This window comes from Malaclemys terrapin, chromosome 3 (assembly GCF_027887155.1).
Source record: "Malaclemys terrapin pileata isolate rMalTer1 chromosome 3, rMalTer1.hap1, whole genome shotgun sequence".
In the NCBI taxonomy this organism is placed as follows: domain Eukaryota; kingdom Metazoa; phylum Chordata; order Testudines; family Emydidae; genus Malaclemys; species Malaclemys terrapin.
In genome coordinates, this window is record NC_071507.1 from 187,330,737 (window position 1) to 187,346,565 (window position 15,829).

Below are 15,829 nucleotides of genomic sequence, written 5' to 3' on the forward strand. Positions count from 1 at the left end.
GATGGGTCAGGGATTCTGAGGGGTCAGTCAGGGGCGGAAAGTAGGTGGGGGTCGGATAGAGGGCAGGGCCAGGCTGTTTGGGGAGGCACAGCCTTCCCTACCCGATATAACGTGGTTTCACCTATAATGCGGTAAGATTTTTTGGCTCCCGAGGACCGGGTTATATCGGGGTGGAGGTGTATATGCACAGGGTGCTGTCATATCTGTAGTCTACTCACCTAAGCAGTGCCTCACTCTCTACACTGCTATTTATACCTATGCTAGCTGGATGTGCAGTGTCTGTACTCTACACACCACTGTAAGTGTAGACCTGCCCTTAGAGAAGCCTAAGGGTTGCCACTGTGACTAGCACTTGCATGAGTGCACTAGGGTGGAAGGGAAAGAGGGAGGAGACCTCTCTCCATGGCCACACTGGTTCCTACTGTACAGCTGTAACAATCTGGTCCATGCTATACAGATGCAACTGTCTAATCATGCAGGCAAGATGCTGATTTCACTGACTTGACTTGTAACTAAACTTCACCTTCAAAATTCAGAATCTCTGGCTATCAAGGCAAACACAAATTTTGCAAGGTTTCTCCTATAATACTGGAATGGGTTATTTAAGGCTTACAGTATTATCCGAAGAAATTGCCCTGCTGTGCGAGCTTGGGTGTCTCACTATACTTCTCTGTGTGTCTGATTCCCCTCCTTCTTCTTTGTCTTGTCTGTTTGTGGCTAGGATGGTTTTTTACTATGTGTCTGTACAGAGCCTAGCACAATTGGACCTTGATCATGATTGGGGCTCTAGGCCCTAATATAATGAATAATAACACCATCCCCAGCACCACCACCACCATCATCACAGGAAAATGATTTCCTTGAATCAAGGTGAAAGGCATTAGTAGAACACTGTAGGCAACACCCTCGTAACTGTACAGAGGATTTTAGTTTCCAGGCGGTTACGGGCAAATCAGTGCACTTCAGCAGAGCTGTGTCCATTTACACAAGCTAATGATTTGGCCCATAATCTTTTAGGAGTTAAGACTGTCTTTTCAAGGCAAGCAAATACATTCTGTAAATGATACTGTCTTCATTTCAAAGCAAAGATCAAGCTTAAAAGTAAGATAATGTAGGTGCCTAATTTTAGGTTCCTAAGTCTGAAAACTGTCATTGAGAATTGAAGGGGAAAGTATTTGTATTTCATCATTTAAAATGACAGACTTGTAAACGAACTGCCTAGTATACTTTTTAAAACATTTAAAATTAAAAAAAGGTCTGGGAAAGGTGGATGTTAAATAGTTTTGAATAGTTTTCACAATGCTCGTGTGGCAGGCTGAACCGGATGCTGTCATGCAATTAGCACTTCGGTAATGTTTTAATCTCAAAGTGCTCCAACAACATTACCAGCAAGGAAGCTTCCCATTTTATATATAAGGAAACTGAGGCAGAGAAGGGAAATGACTCGTTCAGATAAGACAGCAAGTCAGTGGCAGAGCTGCAGTTAGAATCCAGGAGTCCTGACAGCTAGTCCTCGCTAACCACTAAACGTTCTGCTTCCCTAACTGGCAATAAAGGTAAAGCTTTCCCGAATACTCAGATCATGTTGTTTTCTGCTGAATGCAACAAAATAAACCATCTGTAGCTAATATGCCATTATTGAATGTCTCTTTGTTTTAAAGAGATAGATGGATCAAAAACAAATCCTGGGATCTGAGCATTCCCAAACTTTCCCAGATCCAGACTCAAACGTCCCAATTGCCCCCAGGGGTAAAATTCTCAAAACAATCTAATTGCTTAACTACCTTCAAGTGCCTATGACACTTTTGACAAATTTTACCTTATAATCAGCCAAACCCAAATCCTGGATCTAAAAAGCTCCAAACTTTGGAGAAGTTTTGATTTGGATCCAAACTCTGTGGCTCAGTATATTTCGATGTCATTTTATATCCTCTCACAGCCCTCTAGAATATAGCAAAAGGAAGATTATTGTCTCCACTCTTAATTTTTATGATGTTTTAAAACAATTTCAAATGCTGTTTTCCAAGTTATGATTTTTTCACTCCTCCCCATCCTTTCCAAACACCATAAAGCAAACTATCCCCTCCACAGATTTTAGCTACTCCCCTGGCCTGTAAACAGGTTAAACAAACAGGGAGATTCCTCAAGAGAAGTCACAGGTTCAAGATCACAAAGGATGACCGGGCATATGGGCCATTTGGAGGTTTTTCTTGCTATTGTGCTTATCTGTATCTTCGCTGTCATCCAGACGTTAACCTCTGACCTACAAGCCTGCCTCTCTAAAAAGCCTTGCAGTGTTTACCCATTATGTAATGTCTGTGCTTTTGTGGAAATTTTACAGAAACAAATGGAGGAAGTTTGCCAGTCAAACTAGTGGACAATAAATCCTGTCCTATGTAGATAGAGTGGTTTACTGTCACCATAAACCCCATACTTCCATGTCACAGAAGATTTCAAAACATTACAGTGACATAAATGTTCCAGTACTGAAGAACAAGGCCAGTTTTATATTATCATTATTTTTATTAGGTATGAGAATTTACAAATTAATTTTTACTTGCTAACCTAATGACTGTCTATGTTTCAGATAATGGCAAGGCTAATAAAGTCCCATTCTCAGTACTGCAACATTTTTTCTGTCTCTTCATTAGTGCAGGTCTGAAACACTTGGTTCTAAATCCTAAAATTAGTTCGCAATTTATAACATTTCCACTTCAAATGCCTTTCCTCAAAAATACTTCATTGTAAGTCTTTGATGATTTGGTGTCAGTCTTTAGCAAACCGCTTTCAGGACTGTAGATGGCATCTTTATAGGTACGTTATTTTATCTTGTTCTCCCACCCTCCCCCTGCCCATGTGTCTGTTTGTCCTCTTGCTGCCTCCCGTCTGCACAGACATTGTAAGCGCCCTGGGGCAGGGGCTATTGTTTTGTTATCCCTGTATGTCAGTACAATGCCTAATACAATGGGGCCCTGATCTTTGACTGGGGTTTCTAAAGAATAAATACATAATAATTACAAAATGTTATTTTAGATCACATGTAGGAGCAAATATTTTTTCAATCAGTAGTGGGGTGGGCAAAAAGGAACGCAACCTTTCTATCTCCATACACTCATCTCTTTGGTTGACAATTCTCATTAAGGCCCTCTTTCTGCTCCCTCTGAAAGGAGATTTACTCTTGACTCTAGTGAAAACAGGATCGGAACTCAAAGCCTTGTTATAATTAAGTTTTATAAATCTCATTTCCTTTCAGCGGAGAGAAAACACATTGTTGTGACTAAGCTTTGGATGTGGTAACAAATCCCTGGCAGGTTAGTTTGTTTTAATGGACACATTTACTTTTAAGGAAACTTTTACCATTTTTTCTTGCCCTTAATCATAGCTTTTATTGCAATTGCAGTAATTCAACAGATGTACGTGCCAAAGGTAATATGTGTATTTTTAATGAGTCGACACAAACTTCCTGGAGAGGAGAAACAAATTCATTTTCAGAACATTTTTGAATCATATTTAATAGCTATTAAAAGGACAGGGGAGTCGATCAGAACAACATTTATGACAGTTTCATATGCTACACTAGTTTACAGATGAGTAGTTACATACAACAGGATTTAAATAGGCCAGATTGCTGAGCTAAATATATTTTTGCTGAACTGATGACCATGCTATGATCCTTCTTTCTTCCCTGTTTGTGAATCTACAAAAAAGACCTACGGGTTTGATCCTGTAAAACCGAACTTGCTCGGGTAGCGGTAACCTATGCGTGTAGTTCCTTTGAGGTCAATGGGCCACATAGTGCCATCACATGCATCCGACGAAGTGGGTATTCACCCACGAAAGCTCATGCTCCAATATGTCTGTTAGTCTATAAGGTGCCACAGGACTCTGCTGCTTTTATAGTGCCATCAGTTTCCAAACAGTACTCTTTGCTGAAATCAATGGGGAATTCTGCTTAAAAACGGATGGCATGATGCGGCCCAATGAACGGTCACATGAGTAAGACCCACTTACATAAGGGTTTGCAAGACTGGCTTCAGGACTTCAGACCCGCACCTGATTTAACTCAATAAAGTGAATGGAGCAACACCAATTTTACAGCAACTGAGGAGCATGTCTTAAAGGTATAAGGTGGACATTCTTGGCTGCTTATATCTGAATCGTCTCTTTGCCTGGGAAGATGTTAGATAAATTAAAGCAACTAGTGCACTTAGCATGATGAAAACTACTATAAGATAGAGATGTTCGCATCCTAGAATTGAGTTCTTGCCACGGCTGGGGTACTGAGGAAAGGAACACAAAAAATACTGTGATCTTATATTTACTTCCTAAGTTGACGATAACTCCTGTAAAAGATGACATGCCCCTTACTTAGAGAACAATGTTTAGTAACTCTGAGCCTAATTCTGTGAGGTTCCAAGTACTCCCATACCCCTATAACTTGATTTATTTAACTGTTTACTTGGAACTATATATTAGAATTTGTGCACTGTCCAGAACAGACAACAAAGACACTCCCTGTCCAGACACTTTACGATCTAAGGCCTTGATCCTGCGAATGAGGATCGAGTGCAGACTCTTCCACCTGCGCAGAGTTGCACTGAAGTCAGTGTGACTCGGTCTACCCTGGCAGAGCTCGTTGCAGGGGTCTAAACAATTTCTTAGAAAGCAGGACTCACTGGAAAGTCTAGGTGTCAGGTAAGAATGTCTCTAAAAGATTACTATAACAAAATCAAAATTCACTTCTTTTGAGACGGAACTGTTGAGAGTCTCTGGGTTAGGCTAAAAGGGGTAAAAAACAAGGGTGATGTCATGCTAGGGGTCTACTACAGGCCACCTAACCAGGTGGAAGAGGTGGATGAGGCTTTTTTTAAACAACTAACAAAATCATCCAAAGCCCAAGATCTGGTGGTGATGGGGGACTTCAACTATCCAGATATATGTTGGGAAAATAACACAGCGGGGCACAGACTATCCAATAAGTTCTTGGATTGCATTGCAGACAACTTTTTATTTCAGAAGGTTGAGAATGCTACTGGGGAGAAGCTGTTCTAGATTTGATTTTAACAAATAGGGAGGAACTCATTGAGAATTTGAAAGTAGAAGGTAGCTTGGGTGAAAGTGATCATGAAATCATAGAGTTCACAATTCTAAGGAAGGGTAGAAGGGAGTACAGCAAAATAGAGACAATGGATTTCAGGAAGGCGGATTTTGGTAAGCTCAGAGAGCTGATAGGTAAGGTCCCATAGGAATCAGGACTGAAGGGAAAAACAACTGAGGAGAGTTGGCAGTTTTTCAAAGGGACACTATTAAGGGCCCAAAAGCAAGCTATTCCACTGGGTAGGAAATATAGAAAATGTGGAAAAAGACCACCTTGGCTTAACCACAAGATCTTGCATGATCTAAAAAATAAAAAGGAGTCATATAAAAAATGGAAACTAGGACAAATTACAAAGGATGAATATAGGCAAACAGCACAGGAATGCAGGGGCAAGATTAGAAAGGCAAAGGCACCAAATGAGCTCAAACTAGCTATGGGAATAAAGGGAAACAAGAAGACATTTTATCAATACATTTGAAGCAAGACGAAGACCAAAGACAGGGTAGGCCCACTGCTCAGTGAGGAGGGAGAAACAGTAACAGGAAACTTGGAAATGGCAGAGATGCTTAATGACTTCTTTGTTTCGGTCTTCACCGAGAAGTCTGAAGGGATGCCAAACATAGTGAATGCTAATGGGAAGGGGGTAGGTTTGGCAGATAAAATAAAAAAAGAACAAGTTCAAAATCATTTAGAAAAGTTAGATGCCTGCAAGTCACCAGGGCCTGATGAAATGCATCCTAGAATAGTCAAGGAGCTAACAGAGGAGATATCTGAGCCTCTAGCTATTATCTTTGGAAAATCATGGGAGACAGGAGAGATTCCAGAAGACTTGAAAAGGACAAACATAGTGCCCATCTATAAAAAGGGAAATAAAAACAACCCAGGAAACTACAGACCACTTAGTTTAACTTTCGTGCCAGGGAAGATAATGGAACAAGTAATTAAGGAAATCATCTGCAAACACTTGGAAGGTGGTAAGGTGATAGGGAATAGCCAGCATGGATTTGTAAAGAACAAATCATGTCAAACTAATCTGATAGCTTTCTTTGATAGGATAATGAGTCTTGTGGATAAGGGAGAAGCTGTGGATGTGGTATACCTAGACTTTAGTAAGGCATTTGATATGGTCTCATATGATATTCTTATCGATAAACTAGGCACATACAACTTAGATGGGGCTACTATAAGGTGGGTGCATAACTGGCTGGATAACCGTACTCAGAGAGTTGTTATTAATGGCTCCCAATCCTGCTGGAAAGGTATAACAAGCGGGGTTTTGCAGAGGTCTGTTTTGGGACCGGCTCTGTTCAATATCTTCATCAACGACTTAGATATTGGCATAGAAAGTACGCTTATTAAGTTTGCAGATGATACCAAACTGGGAGGGACTGCAACTGCTTTGGAGGATAGGGTCAACATTCAAAATGATCTGGACAAATTGGAGAAATGGTCTGAGGTAAACAGGATGAAGTTTAATAAAGACAAATGCAAAGTGCTCCACTTAGGAAGGAACAATCAGTTTCACACATACAGAATGGGAAGAGACTGTTTAGGAAGGAGTGTGGCAAAAAGGGATCTAGGGGTTATAGTGGACCACAAGCTAAATATGAGTCAACAGTATGATGCTGTTGCAAAAAAAGCAAACGTGATTCTGGGATGCATTAACAGGTGTGTTGTGAGAAAGACACGAGAAGTCATTCTTCTGTTCTACTCTGTGCTGGATAGGCCTCAACTGGAGTATTGCGTCCAGTTCTGGGCACCGCATTTCAAGAAATATGTGGAGAAATTGGAGAGGGTCCAGAGAAGAGCAACAAGAATGATTAAAGGTCTAGAGAACATGATCTATGAAGGAAGGCTGAAAGAATTGGGTTTGTTTAGTTTGGAAAAGAGAAGACTGAGAGGGGACATGATAGCAGTTTTCAGATATCTAAAAGGGTGTCATAAGGAGGTGGGAGAAAAGTTGTTCATCTTAGCCTCTAAGGATAGAACAAGAAGCAATGGACTTAAACTGCAGCAAGGGAGGTTTATGTTGGACATTAGGAAAAAGTTCCTAACTGTCAGGAAACACTGGAATAGACTGCCTAGAGAGGTTGTGGATTCTCCATCTCTGGAAAAAGCAACAGAGGGTCCTGTGGCACCTTTGAGACTAACAGAAGTACTGGGAGCATAAGCTTTCGTGGGTAAGAACCTCACTTCTTCAGATGCAAGTGAATCTTCCTTTCCAATCTTCCTTTCCAAATGCAAACGGATGGACATCATACCAAATGGACTGAAGGTGAAAAATCCATTGCTATCTACATACTGCACAGACCACAGTGAGAGATTATGCCATACATTATCAAAGAAACTGAGGAACCACCTGATCAGCATCCTATACAGCAAACAGAAAAACATCAAGAAAGAGCTCTCCAACCTGGAGACTTTCATAAATAACCAACCCTCCACACAAATGGACTTTACTACATCTTCCTCTCCATCTCTGGAGATATTTAAGAGTAGGTTAGATAAATGTCTATCAGGGATGGTCTAGATAATATTTGGTCCTGCCATGAGGGCAGGGGACTGGACTCGATGACCTCTCGAGGTCCCTTCCAGTCCTTGAGTCTATGAATCTATGAATCACCGCATGTCAGTTTCTATATCAAAGTGTTTTCAAGTGTTAATTTATTGAAATAATGTGTAAAACACCACAATATGCTTTGATTTTCATTTTGGAATGCTCAGCAGAATTTGGGTGAATAATTCCCTACCTGAAAGCTGCTTTTGTCCATGAAAGATGGACAAAGTTTATATATGCATTTTATTTTATTTTACAGTATGCCACAACATATGAAGAATTTTGATTTTCTGCCTTTCTTTGGAGAATTTTAAAATTCATACGTGTAAAGCATTCATGAAATTCCTCATGGGTGTAAAGTTACTCATGTGTGTAAACGTCAGCGGGATTTTCTTTTCTGCATTTAATAGCATCCCGCTAAGGACTTTGTAATGTTAATTACAGCTAGAAAGAAAAAAATTGACTATAACAAACAGTGTCAAATGTCCAAATTTTCATTGTCCAATCTGCGTGAAGTGCAAAAGGTCAACAAAAACTCCAAAGGTGTAAAGTAAATTATACTTTAAAATGCATTCTTTTTAATAATTTAAGGTGCTAATAGTACAGGTAAAGATTTTCTTTTTCAATAGATTTTTGGGAAAATATAATTTTTAACCTAACAGTCTCTGTTTAAGAAATTTGCAAAACATTCAACCACTTGATTCACTCCCTGGTTCTGATAAGGTTCTTAAAACTCCAAATATTGTGGATCATTTTATGGAAATATTCATAGCACTATTTTACGACCAGGTTCAAATTTCGCTGTATCCTTTCCAGAATTCTTAACTTGAGAAGAGAAAAGGACTTCAGGACACATACACATCCTGCCTCTCTTTAAAATTTGTTCAGAGATTTGTTCCTGTTTTAACCTCAAGTTCAGTTTTAAAGACTCATGCCCTATACAGCATGCTAGGTCACTCGTTTGTTGAAGCGGTAGGAAAAAAGTAGATATAGTAAAAAAAATATATATTCTGCTCACCAACACAATCCACACTGAAGAGATTTAGGGAGGTAACTATTGAAGCTTCATCAGGATATTTCAATCCTCGCAGCACAAATTGCACCATGGACGTTTTGACTCTTTCCGGGAGAAATGACAGCAGGTAGACTGGCATGTACAGAATGTATCGAAGCTTGCAAAGCACAGGTGTCAGGAGCTTGCCTTGCGGGGACTGAGCCATGCGTTCTATTGTTGGAAACAGCAGCACAGAGCGGAGAACCTGTACAGCCATGAGAAAGAGACTGTCAGGAAAGTCCTCTAGCAACGTATCAAATTCTGGAAGACAGATTTTTTTTTAATGAGGCTCCTTTTTACGTGAAATGAAGTTTGTCAGATGCACTATTAACTTGCAAAGATATTTATGGGCTACATGGAATGCCAGTTTTTTTGGAGGGAGCAAATAAGGGCCTGATTCTGCAAGATACTGGGAAGCCTCAACTCCCATTGACTTTAGTGGGAGTTGGAGGTGCTCAGCATGGTGCCAGACTGGGCTCGAAGTACAATTTAGAAGCAAGTGCCCAATGCTTTGAACATAATCAATTGTTACGTAGAGATGATGGTGATACCACAAGAGGGCAGTACACAGGAAAAGTCATTTTTTTGTGTCTATGCAGGTTTTTTATTCTAATGATTTTATCTGATTAATTGTTTCCTGCAGGAGAAAACTGATTTTTTCAAAATCATAGCTATCACATCATGGTCTTTTCAGTGGGTAGTACAACTACAGAAAGGTTGATCAAACCATAGTAAAGTGGGGCTATAATTACAGTTAAAACAAGGTTATTATCATTATTTATTAGTATTACCAATAAAGAGCACCTAAGAGCCATGGTCATGGACTGGGACTCCACTGTGCTAGGACATAACACATTTACTGGTGCTAGTCTAATGTTGCATAATACAGCTCACAATATTGTACTATAACATATGTATCTTTAAGCTGCATGGTGATTTTAGCTCATAAGGACTGAAAACACTCTGATCTCAGACTAAAAAGAAAAATAATATGAACCAACCATTAAGAGGAAACATTTAACTGATGCCTATTTTTAATTTCTATTTTATTGAAGAGATTGTATAAATATTCTTAGAGAATATATTATAGGAATCTATTGTCGGATGTTACTCCCTTTTCAAGTACCTTGGACTATCACACGAGCTTTCGTTTAGGAAACACCTGTAAAGATACACAAACGCAATAGCTGGTAGTAGTATGAAGGAGGCAGACTAAGCCAAAGATATTATGGACGTTGGAGTGCTAGGTAATTATGGGAGACTTGTTGTGTTTCACAACGTACTCTGCATAAACGCAGAAGAGGCAAGCAGTTACCTCTGCCTAGTTATGAGACTGTCCAGATTTCCAAGGATTCTTTTAATTATTCCACATATCGTACGATTTAGGCTGGGATTTTGTTTTTAAATTAATGATCTTCCCAGTCTATTAGACCTAGATCCTGCAAACTGCTCTGCTAGCCTACATGGAGCCCCACTGACTTCAGTTATGGTTTGATGGCCCAGCCATGCAGAGTAACTTGCAGGATCAGGGCCTTATAAGGTAACAAAAGAAATATGGAAAATGCCAATAATAGGTCACAATATATTTTCTATACTATATTTAAGATAGGACTTTAAAGGGTTATTTATGTCGAAGGCACAAACATTTTAAGAACTCCCTACAGTCTTCCAGCTGAGACTACCTTGATTTCAGACAAAGAAAAATATACTCTCAGTGAAAATCAATCCTGGGCCTCTTTTTATTAAAGGCAACCAACAGCTGGCGTATAGGAATGCAACTTGTACTAAATTATGTGGTAGTTTTGTGATATTTCAGCTAGGTGCTGAACTCAAACTCTTGTGATCTAAAGCAGATTTGACCCAGGTTCTCAGCCACACATTAATCCTATGACATTACAGTTTATAGATACAGGATTAGCTGCTTTGAGAGAAGTTGCTAAAGCTTAGAGGCAAGAGAAGGAAAAACCTAGAAAGTAGTTATGTCCCTCCCTCTCCTGTACTGTGCTGATATTGATATATATATTTTTTTAAAATTGTACTGTATCAAGTTTAAAAGGTGGAGCTATGAGGGATTTAAGGGCAAATTTCTTTTTCTTTTTGTGTGTGTTCTGCACATAATACAAAGAGAGCTTTAAAATATATGTATTTATCAACCACTCATCAACTGTTTAGCTCTCTGCCAGCATCCAGAGTCCCAGATTTGTTTGAAGACACAGTTTAATGTTAACTTACTTACAGATAACATGAGGATAAAACTGACAAAATATAAATGATTATTTAAACTCTTATGATGATGGTACAAATATTCATAGGAGAAATATGTTGCTTCTGTTCCATGCAGAATCTGCATTGGAGTATACACTTACCTTTATTTTGAATGTATACTTACTGCAACTAATCAGAATGCAAATATCTAACATCTACTGCACTTATATTTTATTAATAATTTGAAGAGTCAAGAACACATCTCACACTATATACATAATATACCATTTACACTAGTAGAATCCACTTAGAAGAACCAAAGATATGAATACGTTTTATGCTACTAAAATAACTAAAGTTGCAGAGCCAGCTTTTAAATGTCAGCCAGGCAGTTTGACAATATAAAGCACTGTGTAAGTGCTAAGTATTATAATTACTATTATCAGTATTAACGAAAGCATATAGGTTTACTTGTCCCTCAGTGTAAGGAAATCATTCTTCATACTTTGGGAAACAGACTTTTCATGGTACCAAATCAACCAAGACACACAGAAAATATTATTACATAAATAGGTAGTAAGTCTAGTGGTTAGAGCAGGGGAACAAACGTTCTGGGCTCCTATGTTCTATTCTATTCTAGACTGTGACAATGACTCTGTGAATCTCCTTGGTCACGTCACTTAACCTTTCATGCCTCTGTTTGCCTATATGTAAAATGGTCATTATAGTCTCACACATTATTGGAGTGTCATGATAATAAAATATAAAGTGTTTCATGGTCTCAGTTGAAAGATCCTGTGAAGGTACACTGTTTCAACCCTAGAGATGGCACATGCACTTGCAATTAAAAGTACGTTATGTGAAATTTTAAATACAAATTTTTCTCTCTGGTTTTGTCCCCAGCCAGCCTGCTGTGTGCGTTCATCATCAACTTCTCACTTAAATATCTAAGGCTCAAAGACCTGGATGGTTCAACAGATTGATAATAGGATGCAGACCCTTTCACCTTTCAGTGTCCAATATAAATCTTGATAGCAACTGCAAGTTTTTGCCATCTGTCAGCTCTTTCATGGTATATATGAAATGGACTGATTTCCTAGTGCGGTTCCTAACTGAGTGGTGTGCATATCACTAATAGAATCAACTGGCAACCTTGCTGGTAGCATGAACTGGGAGGCCAAGGAATGAACTGGCATAGAACCTGATTATATTTCACCATATGTCCCTCCAAAACAGATTGACATTAGTAGGGAAGTGTAGGGAGGTTTCCACTGCCACTGCCTATGAGATCTGGTGTCTAATACTATCAGTCCATAGCTTTTCAGGTACATGTATGTCACATTCCAGAATGCAATTCAGACCAGTGAGAGGTTGTGTCACCACCTGTCCCGTAACCCTGGGTGCCTGATAATGCTTTGCTGTGGTATATCCCAAGCTGGGCCACTCACAAACAGCCAGACTGCCTGCTGGTCACATCCTGAGTGTCTGTGTATAGCTACAGTCCTGGCCCAGCCGTTCTGCCCCAGAACCTATCAGCAACACTCCAGTCATACTCTGACTTCCACCAGCCTGGGTTACTACTTACAGGGTGGCCCCAACACACTCCCAGTCCCAAATTTTCCCCAAGAATATGTGTTCTGCACTATCCAGCCCTCTCCTGAGCTGTTCAGATATTAAAGGTTTGTTGTCCGAATAAAGGGTCAATATTCAACAGCTTGCTACTTTAACCGGAGTTCCCAAACAGTTCAGTTTAAACACAGGATTGGTTTAGATTAAAATATAAAACAAGTTTATTAACAAAAGAAGATAGGATGTTAAGTGAATTCAAGTATCAGATATTAAAGTCAGAAAGGGTTACAAGAGAAATAAAAATCATTTTTAGCTGCTATAAAGCGTTTTAACAAGCTAGACTTGGTTCAAGGAAAAATCCTTACCCCGGGTTCCCAGCAATCTGGCTGACCAAATTCTCAGGTCAGGATCTCCCCCCAAAGTCAAAGGGCTGGTTCCTTTGTCTTCTCAGGTGAGTGAGTGAATGAGAGAGATTGGGGTGTTTTTGCCCCCTCAGTTTTATAGTCCACTGAGGGATAGCTCAGTGGTTTGAGCATTGGCCTGCTAAACCCAGGGTTCTGAGTTCAATCCTTGAGGGGGCCACTTAGGGATCTAGGGCAAAATCAGTACTTGGTCCTGCTAGTGAAGGCAGGGGGCTAGACTCGATGACCTTTCAGGGTCCCTTCCAGCTCTAGGAGATGGGATATCTCCATTAATTTCTTTCTTTCTTTTTCACCCTTCTGAAATGCATTTTCCTGGGGGTTACCCCTAAATAAAGTTCATTACAGCTGCGAGGACGGAGACATGGAGTCTCGTGGTGAAAGAGGTTCCATGTTGTCTGCTAGAATGCAGAGCAATCTGTTCCTGCCCTGCTTTGTTGCCAAAGAATGGACACTTGACAAGTTATTGCCAATCAACTTTGATGGCACCAGGCTAAAGGCATCAGCTTGTCCTTTGTCTTTGAGAAACCCATTTACCCCCTTCCCAGACTTGTCTGGTAAACACTTTTTAGTCATCATTTCAGCTTATGTTCATAACTCTTAATACACATATCGTACATACATTATGTAAGAATATTGATGATCAGTGAGTTATTCCTTTTAAATACCACCTCACCAGGCATGTTTCGCACAAAGATTATTACAATAACGTGTAGGGTGTGAATATAGTGATGCTATTGGTCACAATGTAATCCCTGAGCTCAGACACATGGTCAATAGGAGATTTTATAAAACAGATTATAGGGAAACTAGATACGTAAGGGCAAGAGTGAGCCCTCTGGGCAGAGAACAGTAAATCTCTTTTTCATATCACACAGCCAGGTTAATTTCAAGTATTTTTTCAGGCAAGGTCTATAAATGAACTACTTTGAATGCTACAATGGGCTTCATGTGATCATTCAGTATTAATTGCTATCCTCAGTGTTTGGTTACTGGTCTAAAACAATGAAAACTGATACTGCCTGTAAACTATGTATAAACAAAACATGCTTCTCTATTCCTATAGTTTGACTTTCCAAGAGAGAGTAAAATGCAAACAACACAATCTACCTGGGAGAGGGAAAAGTGAAAACAGCTTCAAAAATTACCAGGGATGATGCCAACTTAAAAAATAGGTGAAATGAAGGTTCCAATCAGCTCTAAGTCAAAATGTTTTAAGGAGTTTCTGTATTGACAGAATTTTATCTAAAAGGTTTTTGGTCCAGAGAGAAACAGACAGACTCCGGGCTTCTCTTCACTGCTAAAGAAGATGTATTTTTTACTTTGGGGTAACTAACATGCATGAGCTATCCTGAGATAAAAACCACAGTGAAAACAAGGCACTCTAGTTTTACTGCAACGTAAACTAGGCGAGGTGTTGACAGAAACAGTTACACTAGCTAGGTTAGTATCACACATGCATGCACATGCAAGGGCTTATTTCACTGATGTTTCTACAATTTCTAGAGGTATGGGGAGGAGATCAAAAGTTGAGGTTGATTTATTTATTTTTTACAGAGGGGTAAAGTTGCAGAACTGACAGGTTAACACCAGTGTTCTAAAACTTGAGTGCCACTTAACTTTAGGCACCAAAACAAGTGACATGGTCTTCAGAGGTGCACAGTTCCCACACCTTCCATGGGAGCCAATGGGAACTAGGAATGCTCAGCTCAGCTCATCTGAAATCCAGCCACTTATTTAGGTGGCAAATTCAGTCACCCAGGTAAAAATTGTATGTATGTATGTGTGTGTGTTTTTATATATGTGTGAAAAGAAGGGAGGGCAGAGAGAAGAGTGTGAGAGCACATGCATAGATATTGAAGTGATAAAAAGGACTGAGATACTTTTTTTCCCCCTAAGAAACCTGACTTGCCAGAGTAGGTGAATTCTGTTCTAAGCCCATCAGGTTTCATCAGTTGTGTATCTTGGCTGTAAATGGACAAGTTATCTCTGTGTATATCATTTCACACAGATGCTGCAGTTTTAAAACAGCAATGTTCTAGTCCATTGACAAAACTGTGGTTCTCATACTGTCAGAAACTGGAACTGGCTCGGAAATGACTTGCTGGCTCACTCTATGTTAGTGACAGAATCAATGGCAGTTGCGGTTCACTGGCACGTCTAAGGCAGAAATATTCTGAAGCTTGTTTGGCTCTTGCTGAAGAACCTGTTTTAAATTATTTGGGGTGTACAAACAGTTAATGTAATCACCGTTAACCATAAGAATGTAGGACTCAGATTCCATACCAGTTATGTAACTCACAGTTTACAATGAACTTAGAGATCAAATCAGCTGGCAGAAACAGGAAGCAATCCATTACTTTTTATAACTGATCCATTACAGTGTCCCACGTTCAATAAAGCTGTATCCAAGTACGATACTAAAACTCACATGCAGATTCTGCAGCCACACACCATCGATCCATATAAAAAAAAACATTAGCATGTAGAAATAAGGCATACTTTGAAATCACAGGACTGGAAAGAAATACAGTAAGGAAGTTTCATAAAGCATTCTTAATAGATCACTGACTCCTTCAAGAATTTGTGGAAACCAAAGGCTGTTTGTCTGTCAAAAATAACACTTATTTTGATATATTTTAGTTCATCCCATGTATTAGTTTATTATTCATCTGTTGCCGTGGCAGAGGAAAAGCCATTATCTGTCAGGTGAAACCTACTACATTTTTCAAAGATAACATAATGATGTACTTAATGGTAATCTACAGTCCACATTTGACTTGAGAGTGTCACATTAATCAACATTTCTTTTACTCAGCATGTAGGAACCTGCAAGCAAAACCCCTAGGGTCATGGAAATATACCCTACTTTATTAACACAGCTGTGCAGAGAAGGTATCCAAGTTAAAGCACATGACAAAACAGAC

General features: G+C 39.5%; 1 protein-coding gene across 3 annotated transcripts in view; it reads right to left on the reverse strand.

Annotated features, from left to right (window-relative positions):
* LDAH (lipid droplet associated hydrolase) overlaps window positions 1-15,829 on the reverse strand; it is a 181,313-nt gene that overhangs the window by 35,712 nt on the left and 129,772 nt on the right. For all 3 annotated transcript variants that reach the window (XM_054024435.1, XM_054024434.1, XM_054024436.1), the window contains one exon: window positions 8,674-8,914. In XM_054024435.1, coding sequence (XP_053880410.1) covers window positions 8,674-8,914 — 241 coding nt within the window. The remainder of the gene's footprint in view (window positions 1-8,673; window positions 8,915-15,829) is intronic.